Source organism: Alexandromys fortis, unplaced genomic scaffold, assembly GCF_014885135.2.
Source record: "Alexandromys fortis isolate MF-2015 unplaced genomic scaffold, M_Fortis_MF-2015_v1.1 scaffold_28, whole genome shotgun sequence".
In the NCBI taxonomy this organism is placed as follows: Eukaryota; Metazoa; Chordata; class Mammalia; order Rodentia; family Cricetidae; genus Alexandromys; species Alexandromys fortis.
In genome coordinates this window covers 15155321-15179015 of record NW_026067901.1, presented here as the reverse complement: position 1 = coordinate 15179015, position 23695 = coordinate 15155321, and the positions used below count along the sequence as shown (strand labels likewise).

General features: G+C 45.5%; 1 protein-coding gene across 2 annotated transcripts; it reads right to left on the bottom strand.

Moving 5' to 3' along the window:
* Nucleotides 1–2762: 2762 nt before the first annotated feature.
* Nucleotides 2763–7459, bottom strand: LOC126492091 (cytochrome P450 2D27-like). Of its 2 annotated transcripts, none has more exons than XM_050128225.1 (9): nt 7271–7459; nt 6360–6531; nt 5940–6092; nt 5700–5860; nt 4883–5059; nt 4565–4706; nt 3651–3838; nt 3118–3259; nt 2763–3019 (listed from the first exon to the last, which is right to left on the bottom strand). In XM_050128225.1, exons 1-9 carry the CDS (start codon nt 7457–7459, stop codon nt 2841–2843), a joined length of 1503 nt encoding a protein of 500 aa, XP_049984182.1. In that variant the 3' UTR covers nt 2763–2840. The 2 variants fall into 2 exon arrangements, with proteins under 2 accessions (XP_049984182.1, XP_049984190.1); XM_050128233.1 differs by lacking the exon at nt 4565–4706 and adding an exon at nt 4038–4179.
* Nucleotides 7460–23695: the final 16236 nt, after the last annotated feature.

Sequence of the window (23695 nt, the reverse complement as noted above, 5' to 3'; positions counted from 1 at the left end):
AGAGAAGCCATGCTGCTGACTGGGTCTGATCTTCCTACTTCAGGCTGAGTGAGGCCCTGAGAGGTAAGTACACCAAGCAGGTGAGGGGTGTCACACACTGTATGCTGTACAGGTTCCTGTGTGTCACCAGCTCATGGGAGATGACCTGGATGCTCTGGTAACATCTGCCTGCTAGCACTGTTTGCTTCCCTTCCTCCTCAGTCCATGGCCCCTCAGCCACGTGAGCACTTGTGTCCTGTAAGATCAGTGTGACTTCCATGGGGACTGGGGTCTTGGAATCCATGTCAGCTGCACAGATGTGCCATGTCTACAACAGGAAGGTGGAACTGAGTCCCGGGCTGTCATTGGCCAGCAGTGTTCCCAGATTCAACTCTCTGTTCACATGTCAACAGATAATCACTGTCCCTTGGACTCCTCTGGAAGAAAACAAATGGAACCTGGGCATGTCTCTACTGACCTGTGTGCCATTCCCTTTGCTGGCTTCAACTGCCTGGGTTCACAGGAGTGAAGACCAACAGTGACACGTAGAACCATTCCTAGCTCTGTGCTTTCTTTCCTAAGCATGATGGGAAGTGCAAAGCCAGTCAGCTTAGGAAGAGTGAGCACTCACTGGGGTCATTGTGACTCAGAGTGCTGACTTGGGGAAGCTCATCTGGGCAAAGGATGGCCAGGGTTTTTTTGTTTATTTGTTTGTTTGTTTTTGGTGTTCATGAAACTCCCATACCGGAATGGTTACTTCACTCCTCATGGTATGATAGGATGTTACCTATGGAAACACAAGCCACAGAACATATGCTTATGTTTATGTGCTATGACATATGTAAATATGGCATAAGTAAAATACTAGAATCAGCCTCACATATAATTCCTGGATTCTGTCACTACTCACATATTTTTGTGAGTTGCTTGCTAACACTTCCTGCTTACTCAGCTGATATTGTTTCCTTCTTAGGTCTCTGAGGAAGTTGAAGACTAGATTGTTATAGTTTTTCTTGTTTCTTTGCAGAAAGCAAGTTATGATTGAAAGTAAATTAGGTATAAGCCCTTGGACTCACTAAGAATAGGATAGATATGGAGTATTGTTGCTGAAATTGTTGAACGCAAGTGGACGAGACATTGTTGATGTATTTGTTGCCTGTACATATTGAATATACTCATAGTACTTATTGTATATAGTTTATCTCATATTAGTTATAGTCATCTTTTATTTTAGACAAGTAGAGGAAATGTGGTGATATTTCACTTGTATTTTAACAAATAAAGCTTGCCTGAGGACCAGAGAGTAAAACAGCCACCCTGATCAGCCTTACATACCAGGCAGTGGTAACACACAGTTTTAATCACAGTAGACATGCTAATTTGCCATAGAAACTGGGCAAAAGTGGTGCACCTTCCAGATCCATTAAAGGGGAAGGAGGAGAGTTGTCCAGATGTCCTGACAGTGAAGCACACTGACTACTCTTGCTGATGACCCAGGCTTGACTCCCAGGTCCCGCAGGAGGTTGACAACTAATTGTGACTCAATCCCTATAGATCTCATGTGCACTCCTGTCCTCCTCAGGCGCCGTACACATGCAAGCAAATACCCACGAATGCACGGTAAGAATAAGGGGGTGGGCAGGGGAGAAGGGGTGTTGGCAATCGATGTGGCTATTCCCTTAGGCAGCAAGGAGGTGGGACTGTGAAGTAAAGTTAACCTAGCTCGGTGAGCATTTGGTCCTTAACATTACACGAGCCATTGTCTGACTACTGATGGGCTCTGTGGGCTTCTCTAACATTCCATGACAGAGAGTCAGTGGGAGGACATTTTCTATTTCACAAAACAAAAGCAAAACCAGTGTCTGCACAGCTGTGTCTCAAGCATACCATAGAGGATGGGGCTTGGGATGCTACTGTGTGGCCTCAGATTATACAGAGACTAAGATGAGCCCTGAGGGCTGCTGCATACCTCCATGTTCTCCCCGGACCCAGAAACCCCAAAATTCCAAGATTCTTGAGCTTTCCTAGTGAGAAACACCCATTATATCATACCTATAGGCTGGCCGGGACACTCTCCCTGGTCTGGAGAGATGGCCCCAGACAGCACAGCAGGATCCTGCCCATCCTCCTGGATGCTGACACCTTTCCTACAGCAGATGTTCTCCTGCATCCCTTCACTGCTGCAGGTGAGCTGGGAGGACAGCAGCTTCTCTAGCAGTGAGAGACCCCTAACCATGTGTGACACTTCAGGATCCTGGGTATCTACACCAACATCTGTCCCCAAACAAGAGTTGTGCTGAATCCCACAACACGTCATTCACACTTCCTCACAGAAACCACAGAGCTCTGACTTCTGTGTGCGGTTTGTCACCAACCCCTCAGCCATTGAAGGCCTTTGCCTGTGATCTACAGTCAATCACTGACACCAGTAGAATGACCTCTCTTCCTCCTTTGTCCCGATGCTTCCCCCTCTCATTGTCCCTTTTGTTCCCTCCTCTGTCTCTTTATCACCTCGTGACCTACTCCACCCACCACCTTATTCTTTTTGGAAGAAAGGACCTCAGTAAGTAGACCAGGCCATACAGCCCAGGCTGGTCTTGACTTGCAATCTTCTTGTCTCAGCCTCCATTCTGCTATACTGATGGCCTGTGCCACTGCTGTTGGCTCAGTAAACTGCTCACAACATGAAAGTTGTTTATAGGGGAGGTCTGGGACAGAGGGGAAAGACTGTAGACTGTTGTCTTTGGACACAGTGAAGACAAGGATGGGGGTAGGACCTGTAATCTGAGTGGAACCACAGACCAGGTTTATTGGACATCAATCAGCACAAGCTGGGAAGAAGGATGGAGCTGCTGTCCTTTCTAGCGCACAACTGCACAGAGCTTGTAGGGGGTTGGGATAACGGGCAATGCAAAGATGCCATGGTCGCTGGGTCGGGGCTGTCCACTGGGCACCGAGAAGCTAAAGCGCTGCAGGAGGCAGGTGAAGAAGAGGAAGAGCTCCATGCGGGCCAGGGGCTCCCCCAGGCAAGCTCGGCGGCCTGTAAGTAGAAAAGGGGCTCAATCAGTCTGGGACCTGATGGATGCTCTGCCTTCTAAGACACCCTGGGAGGACATGGAGACAGGTACCCCACAGGACCTGCTGAGAATGGGATGAAGGCCTCATGCTTCACAAAGCGGCCCTGGGCATCCAGGAAGTGTTCAGGATGGAAGCGGAGGGGCTTCTCCCAGACAGTCTCATCCTTCAGCACTGACGACAGGTTGGTGAGCAGGGTCGTCCCCTGGCAGGAGGCACATGGTGTGAACATTGACTGGGTTGTGGTTGCTAGTACCCTGGTTACCATGGTCACATGCACAACCTCTTCATGCACACACAGGGTTCTTTCATTAACCTCAACCTCAGATCCCCTTGGTACCATTTTCTGGTACCATTCAAGGCCATATGACAAAGCCACCCAAATCAGAAGCTGGCCCTGTGTGCAGTGCTCCCTGAAACCCTGTGGCTTATTCCACTAGCCATCCTCTTCCCTGGGGAGTCCTGGGCAATGGCTGCAGTGTACTCACACCCAGGCTGGTCCCTTCACCATCTGCAAATCCAGGCCGTGGAGCTCTTGGTCTTTATAGCCTTTGTTTGCCCAGTGGTGACCCTTGGATGACAGTGACCATGCCTACCTTGGGGATGAGGAAGCCCTGTACTTCAATGTCACGGGATGTCATATGTGGTATATTTACTGGTACTATGTCACTAAATCGCTGCACCTCATGAATTACAGCATTGGTGTAGGGCATGCGGGCCTGGTCTGCCATCTCTGGACTCCGCACCTGCCCTATGACTTCATCTATCTCCTGTTGGACGCGGCCTGGAGAAACAACCTCCCCTCAGTGAGGCAGTTCCTTAGTGGCTCTAACTTGACCTTCTACCACTGGGTGAGTAGGTGACTTAAGACTGCCATCAGAATTGTGGGAGTCTGGGTCAAGGTGATTGTGGAGCCCCAGATGCTTCTCAAATACTTCTATCTTTCTTCCCTTACCCTCCCTCTCAGGCTCAGCCAGGCTCACTCTGCACATCCGGGTGTAGGATCATGAGCAGCAGGGCCCAGGATAGTGTGGTTGAGGTGGTCACCATCCCTGCAGTGAACAGGTCAGTTACTACTGCTCGCAGGTTCCCATCTTTGAAGCTGCTTTCAGGATTCCCCTTGGCCTGGTCCAGACAGAGAAGGTAGGCTCAGGGACACAGGAAGTAAACCTTAACATGATCCACCATTGTGTTCAAGACCATAGGTGTTGGGGTCATGGATGACATAGAAACCCCACTTCCCTGGCATCACAAGTCACAGAACACTTCAGCCCTGTCCCCATCTTTACTGCTATCCTCACCTTCTCCATCTCAGCCAGGAAGGCATCTGTCAGGTCTCGGGGTGGCTGGGCCGGGTCCCAGGTTCCCTTGTGCTCCATCAACANGGTGACTTAAGACTGCCATCAGAATTGTGGGAGTCTGGGTCAAGGTGATGGTGGAGCCCCAGATGCTTCTCAAATACTTCTATCTTTCTTCCCTCACCCTCCCTCTCAGGCTCAGCCAGGCTCACTCTGCACATCCGGGTGTAGGATCATGAGCAGCAGGGCCCAGGAGAGTGTGGTTGAGGTGGTCACCATCCCTGCAGTGAACAGGTCACTTACTACTGCGCGCAGGTTCCCATCATTGAAGCTGCTCTCAGGATTCCCCTTGGCCTGGTCCAGACAGAGAAGGTAGGCTCAGGGACACAGGAAGTAAACCCCAACATGATCCACCATTGTGTTCAAGACCAAAGGTGTTGGGGTCATGGATGACATAGAAACCCCACTTCCCTGGCATCACAAGTCACAGAACACTTCAGCCCTGCCCCCATCTTTACTGCTATCCTCACCTTCTCCATCTCAGCCAGGAAGGCATCTGTCAGGTCTCGGGGTGGCTGGGCAGGGTCCCAGGTTCCCTTGTGCTCCATCAATAACTTATCCATTAAGTTTATCAATGCTGTCATTTTGGGGAAGACTTTACCAGGCAGCCCAGGGATGCGCAGAAGCACCGGAAATGTGTTCAGCAGCTGTCAAAGGTACAGGTCTAGGTGTTTTTATTCATAATTAAGAATAATTGTGTGTGTGTGTGCCTGCATGTACACTCTCACACATACATGTGCACAAAGACTCCTGTTTGGAGGTCAGAGAACAACTGGTAGAGTAGGATCTATCTTCCATGTGAGTCCCACGGATCCAGCTCAGATCTCCAGGCTTCCTTTGGAAGTTCCTTCACCCACAGGCCATCATCTCTCTTGTCCCTGGATGCTACTCTGCTCAGTGTTCGCCTGGACCAGACTCAGTTCCCAGCCCTTTTCTTTTTAGTTCCCAGACTCTTCTATAGAGGACTCAGGATCTGGTTGTCCCCAAACATCACCTGCTGTGTCCTCTGGTCCTTCCTGTAGGTTGTCTTGAGCCCAGGGTGAACAAAATGTCTATTCTACTTTGTACATCTAACAATCTTACGTGGTTTCTATGTAGAGGGGGGCAGAGCCTCACCCCTTTTCTTGGTCCACTCTTCCTCTCCTGTTATCTGAGATTTCCAAGGGCAAGAGGTTTCTTTATGCATTTGAATATCACACAATGCCCTCAACCTATTCCCTCTGAATATGCATTCTGATTTTACAGCACAGAAGTGGCCATGCATACTGACTGCCCTGAGTCTCATACCTCAGCAATGAAGCCAGTGTCCTCTCCAAGACCTTCCTGTAACGTTTTGAGCAGCCCGTTGAAGAAAGGATCTTCATACTCGAAACGATGGGCATAAATGAGGGATGAAATCACATTGCATGTACCTTTGTTCAGGAGGGTGGTGGGATTAAATGCTTGTCCTAGGAGCAGAGATGCAAGCAAGTCATGACGTCGTTCATAAGTGCCTGCCTTCATCTCTACATCTCACCCGTCACCCACCTGCCTCCTTGGTGAAGGCGTCACAGAGGTGTCCAGCCTCCTCTGTCACCCACTGCTCCAGGGATTTCTTGCCCAGGCCAAAGTCTCGCATGGTGGACACAGAGAATCGCCGCTGTTCTCGCCATTCGGGTCCATATGGTGCTAATGCCACACCTGCAGGGACATCTGTGTGTAACCAAGGATACGTGTCTATGCTGTCTGCTCTGCTCCCAACCTTTCCCTGTGGTCAGTCTGAGCCACCAGCGCCCCAGCACTTTGCTATCACAATCAGCACGCGCAGCTTTGGAGGCTCCACCCTCCATAGCAGTGACTTTCCACTGAATTGCCTAAACACATCCCCTCTATTAGGTCCTGTCTGTCTTCTGGTCACTGCTCCTCAAGCCCTATTCTCTCTGCCCTTGCCCCATTATAACTCATTGCCTTTTGCTTTGGGCCCATAGCCCATGTGATCATAGATGGGCACTGGAGGGCGGTCAGCAGTGTCCTCTCCATGGGTCACCAGCACTTCCCGCACCGCCTTCAGTCCATTGATCACGACTGCGGGCTTCCAGCCCATCTGCAGGGTGAACACGTCACCATAGCGTTGACGAAGCTGAAGCAGAAATTCAGAATGCTTAGAAAATGAAGGTCCCTAGCAGACTGGACAATCCAAGAACAACACATGTATTTGTGTCTGTCTGTGTGCGTGTGTAATGTGTCACGTGTGTCGTTGCACATAAGCACATTTTATGGTATCTGTTATTGAGCCTTTGTCCTGCCCTATGCTGGGAAAATGCTCTACCACCGACCACATCTCTAGTCTGAGGTATGACACCTTATGCCTGCATGATCCTATCTTCTAAATCCAGCAAAGTTCTCACAGCAGATACGATCATTAAGTTGTCATCTTGTGAGAAAATGATCCGCACCCCCTCATACCCCACCATACATGAGGGAATCAGGTTCCTGAGATGGGCAGCAAGGCATAACACCATACAGCAGCAAGAGATTATAGCAGACGCAGCCCATCCTCACTGACATGCTACAATGAAACCTGACTCTTCCCCTCTGTGACTGAGACCACAGACACTGATGGAATCACAAGAAAACTCAGCCCTCCCTGACCTCTATCTTCTCCAATCACACTCCACATCTGCCTCCATGGTCTTTTCCATACTGAACTGCTCTTAGAAAGTCCACAGTTTCCTCAGACCCAGAAGCAACTGCCACGAGGCAACCACTAAGCCTTCTCTCTCTTGGTGGCCATCTTCCTGTCTATCCTGTGGCATCAGCACCACCATGTACTGCTGGGGGCACCTTGACCTCTACTGCCCTCCACTGCCATCTCTCACCTTGTACACACTGTATGGCATGTTCTCAAAGTCCACCTGCAGGAGGTTGCCCAGCCCAGGTAGGGGCACAGGACCTGGAGGGTAGCGGGCGGTCCAGAACTTGCGTCTGTGCATCAGGTCCACCAGGAGCAGGAAGATGGCCGTGAATAGGACCACAGACCACAGGCCATCTCCAGTCAGCAGTGCCATGGCTGCCCCTGCTTCCCAGGCTGTTTAGGGGAATCCCTAATCCAGACACCTAGGATCAGGAAAGACACTCTGAAGACAAACTGGGCACCTGGTCCCTTATGAAGGGGAGAAGGCTGCACTTTGTTCTCTGCCTTGAGCCAAATAGCTATGTTTACTGTTCAGTCAGGTTGTGTAGCAAGAGGTCAGGGAAGTCCAGGGCAAGTCAGGCTCAGAGGTTCATGTCCTCTCTTCTCTCAATGGGTACTTCTTAATGGGAGTAGCTTCAGCTTCTCCTCAGGGAACTGACCACAGTGGTTATGTAGGGTTTGGCACTGTGAGCACAGTGGGCAGAGCACCAGTGGACCCTCCTCAAGGGGCAGCATCACAAGGTATAGCAAAGTCAGTCAGCGATGTGCCCCACTGGAAGAGCTCTGGGGGCCTGAGGCCATTGTCTCAGAATGAATGAGGACATATTTGAAGCTCCATTGAATACTCAACTCATAGGACAGGAGGTGTGACTGACTCTGCATGCACTATCACTGCGTAGCAAGGGTCACTGAAGTGGCATGTGTGGCTAGCCAATGAGGGTGAGTGAGAGGCAGCGTGGGGAGGGCAGCTCCAGTCCGGGGAGCCATGAGTACAGGTGTGCGGTCACTCAATGCATGAGGATGGCCAATGTCATAACCTGGAAACTTCTTAGCTCTGATCTGAAAAAGCTAGGAAACTGTCTACAACTCTTAAGAGATTCCTGAAGAGACCAGCAGGATGTCCAGGTGCTTGTCACGAAGAGGCCACTGTCTAATTTTATTCATCCTTTACTTCCTGCTGGGTGGATCCCTGTGTCCACCGTTATCATTACTGGGGATGGATTGGGTGTTTCCATCGTGCTACACAGGCAGTTTTGAGGGATTTGTGAACATTGCAACAGACATGGCAAATACTGCCATGGAGGCACAAGGAGCACTTTGTTGACAGGACACAAAAATACTGGAGGTGGGTGGTCCTTGGACTTCCCACAGGGCAGGGAACCCTGATTGCTCTTTGGGCTGACGAGGGAGGGGGACTTGACCGGGGGAGTGGGAGGGAAATGGGAGGCGGTGGCGGGCAGGAGGCAGAAATCTTTAATAAATAATTAATAAATAAATAAATAAAATACAGCACTTTAGGACACATGGCCTCTGCATCACAAACCCTGGCTTCAAACTCTACTACAGAGCCTCAGTACTGAAAACAGCCTTGTACTGGTGTGAAAACAGAAAGAAGGACAAATGGAACTGAATTGAAGACCCGGATATCAACCGACATACCTACAAACCCTGATTTCTGACAAAGAAGCAAAAAATATCAAATTGAAAAAAGAAAACATATTCAACAAATGGTGTTTTCATAGCTGGATATCAACATGTAGAAGAATGAAAATAGATCCACATCTATCGCCATGCACAAAAGTTAAATCCAAATGGATAAAAGACTTCAACATAAAACAAACCACCATGAACCTCATTGAAGAAAAACTGGGAAGTACACTTAAACACACTGGCACAGGAGACCACTTCCTAAATATAACCCAATTACCACAGACACTGAGAGAAACAATTAATAAATGGGACCTTCTGAAACTGAGAAGCTTCTGAAAAGCAAAGGACATAGTCAACAAGACAAAATGGCAGCCTACAGAATGGGAAAAGATCTTCACTAACCCCACATCAGACAGAGGTCTGACCTCCAAAATATACAAAGAACTCAAGAAATTGGTCATCAAAAGAACAAGTTAAACAGAAAAAAAGGAATACAGACCAAAACAGAGAACTCTCAACAGAGGAATCTAAAATGGCTGAGACACTCAACATCCTAGCCATCTTACACCTGTAGGAATGATCAAAATCAAAACCACTGATGACAACTTATGCTGGAGAGGATGGGGGGGAAAGGGGACACTCCTCCACTGCTGGTAGGAGTGCAAGCTGGTATAGCTCCTTTCAATACCAGTATGGCAATTTCTCAGAAAATTAGAAAACAATCTACCTCTAGATCCAGCAATACCAGTTTTGGGTATATATCCAAAGGATACTCAATAGTATCACAAAGATATGTGCTCAACTATGTTCATAACAGCATTGTTTGTCATAGCCAGAACCTGAAAATAACCTAAATGTCCCTGGACCAAAGAATGGATAAGGAAAATGTGGTACATTTACAAAATGGAGTACTACACAGCAGAAAAAAAATGACATCTTGAAATTTGTATGCAAAAGATAGATCTAGAAAACATCATATTGAGTGAGGTAACCCAGACCCAAAAAGACAGTTATCATATGTACTCACTCATAAGTGGCTTTTAGACATAAAGCAAAGAAAAGACCAGCCTGCAATTCAGTCCCAGAGAAGCTAGATAACAATGAGGACTGTAAGAGAGACATACATAGATCTGATCTACATGGGAAGTTGAAAAAGACAAGATCTCCTGAGTAAATTGAGAGCAAAGGAACCATAGGAGAGGGCAGAAGGGGAGGGGACAAGAAGGGAGGTGAGCAGAAAATATATAGCTCGATAAAATAAAATAAATAAATAAAAAGAGTAAATTCCCGTGATTGGTTTTGTAGTGAATTAGGGGCAGGAAGAGGATGGTGGTTACAGCCTCTTGAGTCTTGTGGACAGGTGTGAGGTTGCAGAATTGACCAGGAAGGCCTAACTCAGAACCTGGGCCCTTCTTCCTTCAGATCCAAGAATGCTGAGAAATGTCAACAACTGTGATAGTCACTGGTGACCCTTAGGTGAGGTGAGCTGCTAGTCACATGGTGATCTCTTTCCTTTATTTACCCTTTGTTTCTACTCATGCCAGAGGTCTGTGGTTAGTATGGGCAGCCATGGGGGAAATGCAAGATGACTTCAAGCCTTCCAACAAATGGCATTTTTGGGCTGGGCACACTGTATGTACCAAGTCATAACTCCTGGGGTCAACAAAGCTGCAGTTCCTGTCCTTGCTAGGGTCCAGAGCTGTGAAGGTCAAGGGCTCAGAAGTCCCAAGTGGAATCCAGGCAGCGATCTCTGCTGCCCCTCCAGTGTGGCAGAAGGGAGGCAGCAGATGAGTTAGAGCCAGATTCACACCATGCAGCCCTCAGTAAGGACTAGACCCTGGGTCATCTCCTCTCGACTAACTCAGCTGCCCCCTTCTCTGCCCACATCTGTGTCATCAGGACCTGTGGAGGACTCCATGCTTGTTGATGTCCTGAAGACCCAAGTCTGCTTCCTGTTCCTCTCCATGACTCCTGGCCATGCAAAACCCAGTTACACAGGACGGCGTTCTAGGTTAGACCACAGACAACGATCTTTGTCCAGCTCCATGTGACTGAATTGTGCCCTGAATGTGGGTTGGGACAGCAGCCTGGGTCACACTCAGGAGGGGAGGGACAGAGACAACTGTGCTCTGCTCACTCACAGGCTCAGGCTGATGGTTTCCTCCTGGTTTGCTCCAGGACCCTCCCAGGATAACTTCTGAGACCTCCTGGCCAGGCCTGGATGCTAGCTGTCACACCTTCTGCCTCTCCTCAGGTCTCCACCTCTCTTCTGTGTGTCACGTATGATGACGTGAAAGAGAAGCCATGCTGCTGACTGGGTCTGATCTTCCTACTTCAGGCTGAGTGAGGCCCCGAGAGGTAAGTACACTCAGTAGGTGAGGGGTGTCACACACTGTATGCTGTACAGGTTCCTGTGTGTCACCAGCTCATGGGAGATGACCTGGATGCTCTGGTAACATCTGCCTGCTAGCACTGTTTGCTTCCCTTCCTCCTCAGTCCATGGCCCCTCAGCCACGTGAGCACTTGTGTCCTGTAAGATCAGTGTGACTTCCATGGGGACTGGGGTCTTGGTATTCATGTCAGCTGCACAGATGTGCCATGTCTACAACAGGAAGGTGGAATTGAGTCCCGGGCTGTCATTGGCCAGCAGTGTTCCCAGATTCACAATTCTCTATTCACATGTCAACATATAGTTAATCAGTGTCCCTTGGACTCCTCTGGAAGAAAACAAATGGAACCTGGGCATGTCTCTCCTGGACTGACCTGTGTGCCCTTCCCTTTGCTGGCTTCAACTGCCTGGGTTCATTGAAGTGAAGACCAACAGTGACACCTAGAGCCATCCCTAGCTCTGTGCTTTCTTTCCCTAGGCATGGTGGGAAATGCAAAGCTAGTCAGTTTAGGAAGAGTGATGACTCATTGGGGTCATTGTGACTCAGACTGTTGACTTGGGAAAGCTCATTTGGGCAAAGGATGGCCTGGGTTTGTTTGGTGTTGGTGAAACTCCCATACCTGAATGGTTACATCACCCCTCATGGTATGACAGGATGTTACCTACGGAAACACAAGCCACAGAATTTATGTTTGAGATGACATATGTAAAATACTGAGCATTAGCCTCATATATAATTCCTGGATGTTTTTGTTTATTCCCAAAATGAAAACAAAGGAAACTGTTGAATTATGTCATCACACTGAACTAATCTCAATTTCAACTTCCCAAGTTGTAGAGGTAGTTGTCAGTGGGCCGAAACTGTTCTGGACATGACCTCATGTCTTCTCATCACAAAGAACAGAGTCCAAGGGCATAGGGTATAGGGCAAAGCCCAGCAGCCACTGAATTGAGTTACCCAGTGGCATTGTTTCTTATGCGGGTGAGTAGGGCCATTATTCTCATGAAAACCTGAAATCCAGTGGAATATGCTGGACACACTGGAGGCTCTTGGTTCTGAGTGTTGTAGAAGTGTGATCAGGTCTGTGAGACACAGGACCACAGCTCACTTGAGACAATGCATCCCAGGTAGGAAGAAGGACCACAATCCTTGATCATAGATTATAAAATTGTATGTGTAGGTGACGGGGAGGTTTCATGATACCATATAAGAACATTAAACAAATTCAGCAAAGATATCAGGTAACACAAGAAAACCACTTGCTGTTTTTTAATCTAACAACGAACCATCTGAGAATTGAAGAACAAGTGGTATTATATATAAACTAGCACCAAAAAGAACAAATATTTAAGGGTAAGTCAGTCACTCTCACAGTATGCTGCTTGCTGTGCAAGCAGGAGGACATGCATTCATTCCCGAGCATCTGGACCCACCAACCACTAGTGCAATCCCAGTGCTAGGAAGGCAGAAAAGTTGGGTGCTCAGGTGCTGGCCAGCCAGTCTAGCTCAGTGAATGGGTTCCAAGTTCAGTGAACCGTCTCAATAAACAAGGTGGAGAACAATTGGAGAATACATTCAACTTTGACTTCTGGCTTCCACACAGCAATGAGGACATGCATACATGTACACTTCTTCTCCTCTGAAGAAGTCACACACAAACATGTGCACACATATAGAATACAACGAATAAATTATTTGCACAGTGACCTATAAAAATCATCAGAAGTGAGTGAATAATAGATAAATAGAATGCACTGCCAGAGTAAAATTTATTTTTTGTTTGGTCTTCTTTTGGTTTGTTTTTTGGGGGGATGGCAGGATTGAGACAAGGCTTCTCTGTGTAGCTCTGGCTGTCCTGGAACTTGCTCTGTAAACCCGGCTGACCTAGAACTCACAGAGATCTGTTTGCCTTCCAAGTACTGGGATTAAAGCCGTGTGCCATCATACCTGCCAAGAAGTAAAAATTTAGAGAACATGAATACGGGAAGCAAGGCTTGCTGTATTGTTCACAGGTTAGATGGAAATTCTGTTACTCAATAGGATTTAAGCATTCAATACAATCCCTACTACATTCCAAAATTCCTAAAATTTATATGGAATATTGGGACCACAAATGTTACCAAACATTAGCTACACACAGCATGAAAGAACTGGAGGTGAAATAAGCCAACAAACAAAAAAAAAGTGGGATTATACTATGTAAATTCAAATAAAGTCTACCATTATTAGCAGCTTAATGTGGTGAGGTATGGAGAGCTATCATCTATGGACAGAGTTTTTAATTTTTTCTTTTAAATTGTGTGTTTGTATGTGTGTTTAATGTGTGAGTACATGAGGACTTCAGAGAACAATTATAAGGAGTTAATTCTTGCCTGCTGCCTTTACCTGGTTTCTGGGGAATCAAACTCAGGTCTCCAATTTTGTGCAACAAGTGCCTTTCCTGACGGAACTATCTCTCTGGCCTAGAACTTCAGTTCTGAAGATTAAAAAAAAAAATCTGTGGATGGACAGTGGAGGTGGTTGCCTGTTATCAGTGGACTTGACAACACTGGGCCTGATTGAGAAATGCCCTTGGAGGTCATTAAAGGACATGTCTGAGGGTCTTTCAATAAATAATAGGTAAGGGTTTTTGATCTAGAAATGGGATTAATCTCTTGGTATGCTCAAAATATAATGGTTTTACTGGACAGTGGTGAAAAAACAGGTTGTGGACTTTGTCCTAGCTCCTTCTTCCTGTCCAGCATGCTGTGAACATCCTCCTCGTGCATCTGTTCTGGATGTTTTGATGTTCTGCCCAAGCAAATGCACTACAGGGTGATAATGTATAAATCTTCCCTACTTGAGTTGTTCTTTCAAGTATTTTGGTCAGAGCTCCCAAATACTAATACAGGGAGCCTGGGGGTTTTGTTCACTGGTAGGATCTGCTGCATATAAGGACTTGGCTCTACCACCAGAAAATAGGGAAAGAGTTGGAAGCTAAAATATATTATTATTCACAGAAGAGTTAACTCAGTTTGGGGAGTTAATACTTTACATTCCAAAATAAACGTCTGTGGTGTGGGATGTCCTTCTGAATATGTGTTGCTTTTATTGGTTGATGAACCAAAGCTATTTCAACCAATGGCTTAGAGGAGTAAAGCCAGGTGGGAAATCTGAACAGAGAGAGATATATAGAGATAGAGAGATAGAGAGAGGGGGGAGAGGGAGAGAGAGAGAGGGAGAGAGAGGGCAAAGTCAAGCAGATACCAGCCAGCTACCAAGGAAACAAGACGTAGAAAATGAAGTAATCCCTGGGCGACATGGCAATACATAGACTAATATAAATGGGTTAATTTAAGATGTAAGAACTAGCTAGGAATATGCCTAAGCCACTGGCCAAACAATGTTGTAATTAATAGTTTCTATATGCTTATTCGAATCAGTGTGGCTGGGAAATGAACAGTCTGTTTACATAATGGCACCCAACATTCAGCAACATACATCCACATAAAGCCTAAGAAAGTTTTTTTTTAAGGGGGAGGGCTTCTAGACCCCAAAAAAGGGGAGTCAGTTGGAGCCTCTTGGTAGCCACATATTTTCAGATAGGCTCTGTTTGCTGGCAGTGAGCAACGGTGTGGCTCCTTTAAGAGAAGGTTTCCTTGCTCGATATTAGCAGCAAAAACTGCATGGTTCCATTAAGAGACAGTTTCTTTTGGGAGGTCCTGCTACAGAACACTTGAATGGGGTTTGTGGGCAGCATGCTGTAAATTACTTGGTGTCAGCATGGGACAACTATTTCCTAGAGTTGGAGTGGTAAACAAGACTCCCAGAGCTGGCAGTCGACAGATCTCTGCCATGTTGGAAAGCCAAGCAGGGTGGAACCAACAGCCAAAGTGGTGGCTCTGATCCTAGCCATGCCTGCTTACAGTTTAAAGCAATAATCAAAAAAGGATTATGGATATGAAATAAAGGCATATTCTGACAAAAATATACCTCTAGATGGGTCTAATGTGTTTAAAAATGTACATAGGCTCAAAAAAAAGGAAAATGGGTATAGGCAGTTATAGAAATAATTTTTAAAAATAAAACAAAGTCCTTAAAGAGACAGTAAAAGTAACATAAAAAAAAGCCATGAAAAGATGAAAAATACAGAGTCTGGATTATGTATATTATTGTGTTTTCTTTGAATATTTTGACTGTGAATTAGCTAACTACAAAGAGACATTTTGTTGTACAAGCCTAAGCTAAACCAACATATATATAAAAGGTATCTTGACTTCATAATTTGAGCCTAAGGATATGTTACTTTGGAAAAGAGATTTTGCTTTTGTTTCCACAGAAGACGAGATCCTGTGGATTCCTTCCAGACTAAAGTGGTTTGATGGAACAAGACACCCCCCCCCCCAAAGTCTCCATTAACACTAAAAATATTTCGCCCAACAAACAGCAGGAAGCATTTGGAGAAAACTACGCCCAAATTCCCAAAATGATTGTTTATAAATGTGTTTTTGCTTTAAAGGGGTTGATTATAAATAGTAATGGTCACAGTAAATTTCTTTAAAAATGGGGGGATGATACAGAGATAAATACTTTATATTAGTATGAATTTTGGTCTATTGATACAAATTGACGTCAATTTTGTTATACTATATATATTATATAGTGTGTATATATAGATTTCTCCTCTTGTTTAAGGTATTATGTTTATGCACTTCATTTAAAATGTAATGTGTAATTAAAAATACACATTAATAGTCATATAACAGTCAAATTTTACTCATTAGGTTTTCTAGACGTGCAGAGATATATTTCATATATATATATAGGTATTTTTTAAACCTTTCAAAGACCTACAGAATATGGAATTTAAAGTGTTTTAAGAACTTAGACTTTTCTCAACAGTGAGATATATCTGCTTTGGGCAGCATCAATTACTTCAGAGATGTTGATAGATATTGAAGAAACTTGCTATGGAACTTGCCTTCAATGTGACAAGGCTAGTCATTTGAGCAAGAAACTGTTCTTGCCTGGACTGCTAAAGTAGGTATGCTGTAAGAACTGGACATGCAGGACCCACAGAAAAGTCTGCAGGATATTATGGGCCTATAGACTGAAGATGAATGCCCCAATATTACAAAAGAACTTTGGGTGACTGTCCAGACATCATTTCTAGAACTTTGGAAGTTGCTTACAATGCACTTCCTGTTTACTTAGTTAATAATATATCATTCTGGGGTCTTTGATGGAGTTGAAGACTAGATAGTTACAATTATAATTTTCTTAGTTATGATCAAAGATAAATTAGATACATAACTATACACACAGATAGAATAGATAAGAGTATTTTCCTTAATTTGCCAAATGTAAATAAACTAAATATTTCAACTATAATTTTTGCTTCATACCCATTTTCTATATGTAACTTTACTATGTTAAAGTTAAAACCTTCCTTTTTAATTAGAAAAGGGGAGATGATGCGGGATGTCCTTCTGTACATGTTTTACTTTTATCAGTTGAAGAATAAAGCTGTTTTGGCCAATGGTTTAGCTGAGTAAAGCCAGGCTGAAACTCCGGGGGGAGGGGGAGGACAAGGGAGGGAGGAGTCAAGCAGATGCCAGCCAGCTGCTGAAGAAACAAGACATGTAGAAAATGAGGTAATTAATGCCACAGTCACGTAGCAATACCTAGACTGATAGAAGTGGGTTAAGACATAAGAGCTAGCTAGGAATATGCCTGAGCCATAGGCCAAACAGTGTTGCAATTTAAATAGTTTGTGTTATTACTCAAGTCTGGGCTGCTGGGAAACAAAAGTGCACTGTTTATACGTCTGACTCTTGAGGAATCAGACTATGGGGAGTTATCTAACATTTACTGGTGTCTTAGGAGGTAAGAATTTAAAAAAAAAAAAAGGAGTCTGTTTAGGTCAGTCTTGGAATGCTTAAGTTTGATCTCGGAGGGTAAGGAGACCAAGGTCGGCCCTGTGGAGTACTCCATGCCTCCAGAACTGTCTTCCCTACTCCTATCCCTACCAAATCCCAAATTTTCAGTTCTCTAAGACTTTTGAACTTCCTATTGGCACTTCCTAGGTCACACTGGTTGCTGGAAGCATTCTCCTGTCTGGACAGGTGTCTTCAGAGAGGACATCAAGGAATCATTCCCCTGGATTCTTGTATGTCGCCTTTACTGCTACAAATTTTCTCTTTAGCCTTGAGAATGGCAACATTTCTAACTGTGAATACTTTCAGCAATTTGCAGTATCACAGGGTCTTAGGGACTACCATCACCAGTATCTGTCATCCAAAAGGAACTGTACTGATTTACACAAACTCATTTTCTTTGCCCAGAGTCTTGACTTCTGGTTGTAGCTAGTGCTCACCAAACCAGCAGCCACTGATGGGTGTCTATGTGTGATACAGGTTTAGCTGGCACTTGCTGAACATCAGCACAGGTGTCCCTTTCTCCTCTCCCTTCCTTCATTTTTATTTATTTATATTATCATTATTAGAGATACAGGCTGCTTTTGAATTCTTTATACAGCTCCTACTAGCCTAGAACTTGTAAGTATTCTGCTGCTGGCCTCACATGTTGAATGTGCATACTTATGCCACTGCTCTTGACACAGGACTCTTTCATAACATACAAGCTATTGTAAAGGTTGGTTGTACATTGTTGATTGAGAACCCAGTACACAAGAACTGAGGTTAGATCAAGAAATCAAATGACCACCTTAAGACTTATTATTTATCAGTCTGGAATTGGTACCCCTGCTAGTGTACAACTGTACAGAGCTGGTAGGGGCTTGGGCTAACTGGAACTGAAAATGCCACGGTCAGTGTACTAGTACTGTCCACTGGGCGCCAAAAGACTAAAGGGTTTTATGTTAGCCAGGAGCTCCCCAAGGCATATGAATCCAGCCCAGGATCTGGCTCTGTCCCTCAAGACACCCTAGAAAAGGCACAGCGACCGCTAAGTACAGCATGAAGACTCCTTGTTTCATAAAGTGGTCCTGGGATTCCATGAAGTGTTCAGGATGGAAAGGGGGGTGGGGCATCTCCCAGGTGCTCTCATCCTTCATCACCATGGCCAGGTTGGTGATGTTTCCAGCAGGAGGCACAGAGTATGAACCTAGGGTCAATGGGAACACCAAGATCCTAGCTACTAAGTTCATATGCACAAACTCTGCCCCTAGAGGCTTCTTGCCTCCCCCCGCCCCCCCCCTCCGAGCCCCATAGTTCCCCTTGCCCAACCCCATGTCTGTGTGTAGTGCTTTCTAAAATCACTTAGCACTTGCTTTCATTTGTTCTCTCACTTCCTGGGAACTCTATCAGCAATGGCTGCATCACCGTAACGCACTCCTGTCGGTATGCTGGAAATCCAGAATGAAGTAGCCTTTATTTGGGGTGGCTATGCTAGGGAGGAGAGTCCATGATTAATTAGGGGATGATGAAGCCCTATACTTCAATTTCCTAAGATGTCACATGGGACAAATTCACTGGTATTTTATCCCCAAAGTGCTTCACCTCATGGATCTTGGCAGTGGTAAAGGGCACACAGGCTTGGGTGCTTTCTGTGGAGGCCACACCTGCCCGATGATGCCACCAGCCTCCTTTTGGACATAGCCTGGAGACAGTATATTCCCTCAGTGAAAAAGTATAAAGACTCCAACCCAATGTTTTTTTATCTCTGTGTTGAGGGCCGATCCATGTGAGAAAGATACCCATACTTTTGTGGAAATCTGGGTCAAGCCAGTGCTAGGAACCACTTGTGTCACAAGTCTGGGACTGTAACCATAGTTTTGCCTCAAACCTCAGCCTTACACCACATTATCTAAGGGCAGGATCATGCACAGAACCCAAACCAACAGGGTCAGATGGCTACATTCCAGCAACCACAAATAGGTTATCATCAAAGTTGCTCTTGGGGTTCCTCCTGTCCTGGGCCAGGCAGACAGTGGGCTCAGGAACATAAAGAAGTCCCATAATTGTTTTATTGTTTTCAGGCAGCCCAGGTACCAGGTTACTGGCTTTAAAAACATACAATCCACCAGACACTGATGTGCAGTCTCTCACTTTTTCCATCTCAGCCAGCAAAGCATCAATAAGGTCTTGAGGATGCTATTTAGGATATCAGGCCATCTTATACCCTGCCGTTACCTCACCCAGCAGAGTTGCCTTCTGCCTAGGGCAGACTTTGCCAGGCAGTCCTGGGATGTGCAGAAGCACCAGGAATGTATTCAGCACCCGTGACACTCAGAAAGGGTGTGGGTGCTCCTGTGTTCACTGTTCACCAAGACCTGTCTCAGTTCCCAGTTTAGCCCAGGATTAACCTAGCTGTCTTCCTCAACTCATCACTGGTCTCATCTCCAGTTCTAGCCTTTAAAGTCCCTCATAGTCTTGGATTATCAAGAGAACTTATTCTAGCTTGCAAATCTCAAAGGCTGGTGTGGCCATCACATGGGAGTACAAACCCTCAACTTCTTTGGAGTCTTAGACTTGGGCTGTCCCTCTCGTTCCTATTGCCTGTGCAGCTCCACAGGATCCTTTCTGCATAAAACCTCTTCTGGAGAGGCTCTAGTGCATGAAGCTGGCTCTACAAAAGACTTCTGTGAGCACGGTGGTACCTTCTGAATGAAGACAAACCTCCATGTTTCCTTCTAGCAGATCCAGCACCCAAAACAAACGTGTGGGTACACTCTAAACAACAAACCACATTGCAGATTGACCTAGGATTGTGTTAGGGCTGAATGGGAGTCCTGGAAGTGAGGACGTGGGTTAAGTTGACCTTATCCCACACTCTGGTGCCCCTCCCTCCCTTCCTTATGTCCTTTAGTCCATCACCATTGGCCTGTCAACTAGTACTGCAGTGAGCATTCTCAGTCATTAACTGCTCCAACGATTTCTTGTGAAGGCTGAAGCTGTGCAGGGTTAACACAGAATACCTGTGTCAACAGCTGCTCCTGTCACTTCCAGTTCATGGGATATGCAATAGTTTGAAAGAAAATCCCACCCCATATACCCATGAGGTGTGGCATTAGGTGTGGTCTTGGAGGAAGTGTGTGCCACTGAGGTGCTGCTTTCAAGTTTCAGATATTCGAGATAGGCCCAGTGTGTCTCACTCTCTTCCTGCTGCTGCCTGTGGATCCAGATGTAGAGCTCTCGGCTATCTCTCCAATACCATGTCTGTGAGCATGCTGCCACACTTTAATGGACTGAATACCTGAACTATAAGCCAGTCCAAATTAAACATATTCCTTTTAAGAGTTGCAATGGTCATGGCATCTTTTTATAGCAATAGAACCCCTAAGACAAACAGGGTACCACATGTAATGTGCATGTAAGCAAGTATCCCTGGTGGTGCATCCTATTCCCAACATCGCTCTCCACCTCTGGGCTCAGCAGCCAGCCCCACCCTGAGCCCCTCCTCCATCCCTTCCACATACCATTTCTCTTTTTTAGACTCCACTATAGAATCCAGTAGCTTTTATTGTATCACTTGACTACATCACCATCCCCATTAGCCTCTGTTCTGGTCACTGACCCTTCTGTGCCATCTTTGCTAGCCGCTGCGCCCTCCCCCCAGCCCTTTGTCTCTGGATGGGAACCAGTGGGTGGTCTAGGAAGTTCTCTCTACATTTTACCAGCACCTCCTGCGTGATTTCCAATCTGCTGATCACAACCAATGGCATCCAGGCTAGCTGTAGAATAGTCACCTCTCTGAAGCAGTGCTGCAGAATATGGGAGCACTTACCAAGAACCCCAACAGATATAAGGACCAGACCCGCCACATGAGGTTTGCTATGCGTTGTTACTGAACCCAGGGTCTCAGACATTCAAAGCAATGCTCAATCACTGAGTTGCTTCCCCAGCCTGAGATATGTTGCCATGCCGCTGGAAATTCTATTATCTAAGCTCAGAAAAAGGCTGGTATTAGATGTGATTACCAGCAGTGACCTTGCCAGAACCAGTACACCTGTCCTCAGTTTCTTGAGGTACAAGACCTACATAACATTAAGAAGAAACTTAACCAGTCCCAGCACCTCTTTCCACTGTTTCCTGACTGAAAACCCATTCTAGACCCTGACATCTCTCCACTACCATCAATACCCAAACAAATCCTTTGATGCGATCAATGACTCAAGCCTTCATCATGTCTGCTGCCTCTGACTGGATCGCAAATCAGTTTGCACAAGAGCAGTTTGCCCCTACGTCTTAGTCTTTGTCCTCCTATACTTCTGCTCTTGGAAAGTGGAGACTGTCCTCGGGTCCTGTCATCCCTCTCTATTGGAGAATGTTTGTGGCACCATTACCTCTGCTGCCTTCTATTACCAACTCCCCCACTTTGTCCTAGTGGTACTTATATTCTCAACATACCTTAAATTAAAATTAAAGGAGGCTTGTGCCTTCCAAGGATTATGTGTCAGGTATTGCTGTCATTAGTCCTCCCCAGGATCCAGAGGTGGGAGTTTTCATGCTACAAGAGCAGAAAAAAATGTCAAGTAAATGTGGTGTCACACTATACTGCAATACTGCTTGCTCTGAGCTGCAGTTCTGCACTGCTTGCACATGACAATCTATTGGTGGCCAATGTAGATCTATTATTTTAGAAAAATTCAAACTGCCCATAATCTGGGACCTCTATCATGGGGTGAAAGGCACAATGTACTGGTGGGCCCTTTGGACATTGTCATGAGACTGGACTTAAAAAGTATTGCACTGATAATTAAGGTGAATTGAGTCTACACCTGAGCCCAATAGGCTTCACAGTGAGGCCTGTGAGACCCAAACCCTTTCATGAGAATTTTATAAACCAATTATGGAGCTGTTGCAGCCAGCCAGCACAGGTCCATTAAGAGGAGGAACTTCCAGCTCACACAGCTCCTCCCAAGAGTGCCGAATACAAGATGGCAGTCTCGTGAGTGGCAGTCCCAACAACTATCACTTGGGGGAGCCAGAGATCAAAGACAGTGGAACGCTGGAAAGTAGGCCCAAACTCTCAGGAAATTTTTTAATGGGCAGTTTCTGTTTTGCAAGTTGTAAAAATTGTGGCTATTAGCTCCCAAACAACATATATAAATTCAATGCCACTGAATAAATAGAAACCATGGCTAGGATGTACATAATTCTAAAACAATCGCAAGTCTACAATTTAAATATGCACTTAAAAGAGGGGCTGGAGAGATGATGGCTCAATGGCTAAGAGCACTGACCTTACAGGACTGAGGTTCAGTTCTCAGCACCCACATTATCGACTCCCAACACTTCCAGAGGCTCTTCTGCCCTCTTCCAACCTCCACATGTACTAGGCATACAAGTGACACACAGTTGTACATGCAGGCAAAAGTTCCATAGACATAGAATGAAATAAAATTTAAAGTTTTTAATGAGTATTGGAAAGAATCTACTACATACCTACAAGCATAGTCAACATAAAAGACACCTCCAGACGCTGGTGAGGATGTAAATCAACAGGAACGCCCATTCATGGGTCATGAGAATATAAATGGTATATTCATTTGAAAAGAAGTTTAGCATTACTTATAACAAAACATATCCTCATCACATGACACATTAATCTGAAAGCTTATACCTTCACAGGAACCCGCACAGTATTTATGGCAGGTCGACTCATAATTGCCCAAATTGGAAGCAATCAAGATATCCTTGGGCAAACAAGAAGCTAGAAAAACTGGGCGTATCTAGACAATGGAGTATTTTTTGGCAGCAGCAAAGAAATAAGCTGTGTACCCATAAACATGTGAAGAAACCATACATGTGAATTACTAAATTGGAAGCAGCCAATCTGAAATGGCTACATACATACATATACACACACATACATACATACATATGTCTCTAATTATATGACAGTCTAGAAAAGGAAAAACTATGAAGATGATAAAAAGATCAGTGGTTGTCAGGTTTGGTGAGGAAACGGAGGAGCAGTTGGCACAGCTGTTTTGGGTGACAAACTGTCCTGTAAGAGACTGTTATGGGGATACACGGGCATCATAAATTTGTACAAATCCACGAAGCGTACAGCACCAAGAGCAAACCCTGATGTAGGTGCATCACTTACAACAAACATGCTCCTCCACTGATGACATTAATAATGGGATAGGCTGCACATGACTGGAGGATGCAGGTACATGGGAGCTCATCTTCCATCAGTGAACCAAAAGCTGCTTTTAAAAAATCTATTACAACACACATGCACTGACCTTAAAAACTGCAGGAGCTGAAAGGCACACTCAGCTAGGGTACTGCAGACATCAGAAAACTGTCATCAAGAGGAGCCTAACAGGGCCACTGCCCACATCAGACTCTTTCTGAATCCAGTTTAAGAAAAGACATAGACAATCATGACTGAAGCCATGCTCTGGTATGATCAGCAAATGGAAAGGCAAACAAAGGAACAAAAGGCAAAGTGACAAACATCTGCTGTCAGGAGAGTATTTTCCTCAAGATACGTATTTTTCAAGTTTTATGACTTAGTCCTTGACACCTGAAATCTATCAATTGCATTTTAGCTGTGTTTATCATTTCTATTCAGGTCTTGTGCAGCTGCCTGAGCAGGGTCCCATGGCTGACACA

What these genes read in the sequence shown, in the direction of transcription:
- LOC126492091 (XM_050128225.1), bottom strand. Translation starts at nt 7,459, where the DNA reads ATGGCACTGCTGACTGGAGATGGCCTGTGGTCTGTGGTCCTATTCACG. An exon ending in TGCCATACAGTGTGTACAAG is followed by an intron (nt 6,532 to 7,270) that starts GTGAGAGATGGC and finishes TTTCTGCTTCAG; the next exon opens with CTTCGTCAACGCTATGGTGA. An exon ending in AGGGCTTCCTCATCCCCAAG is followed by an intron (nt 3,260 to 3,650) that starts GTAGGCATGGTC and finishes GCCTCCTGCCAG; the next exon opens with GGGACGACCCTGCTCACCAA.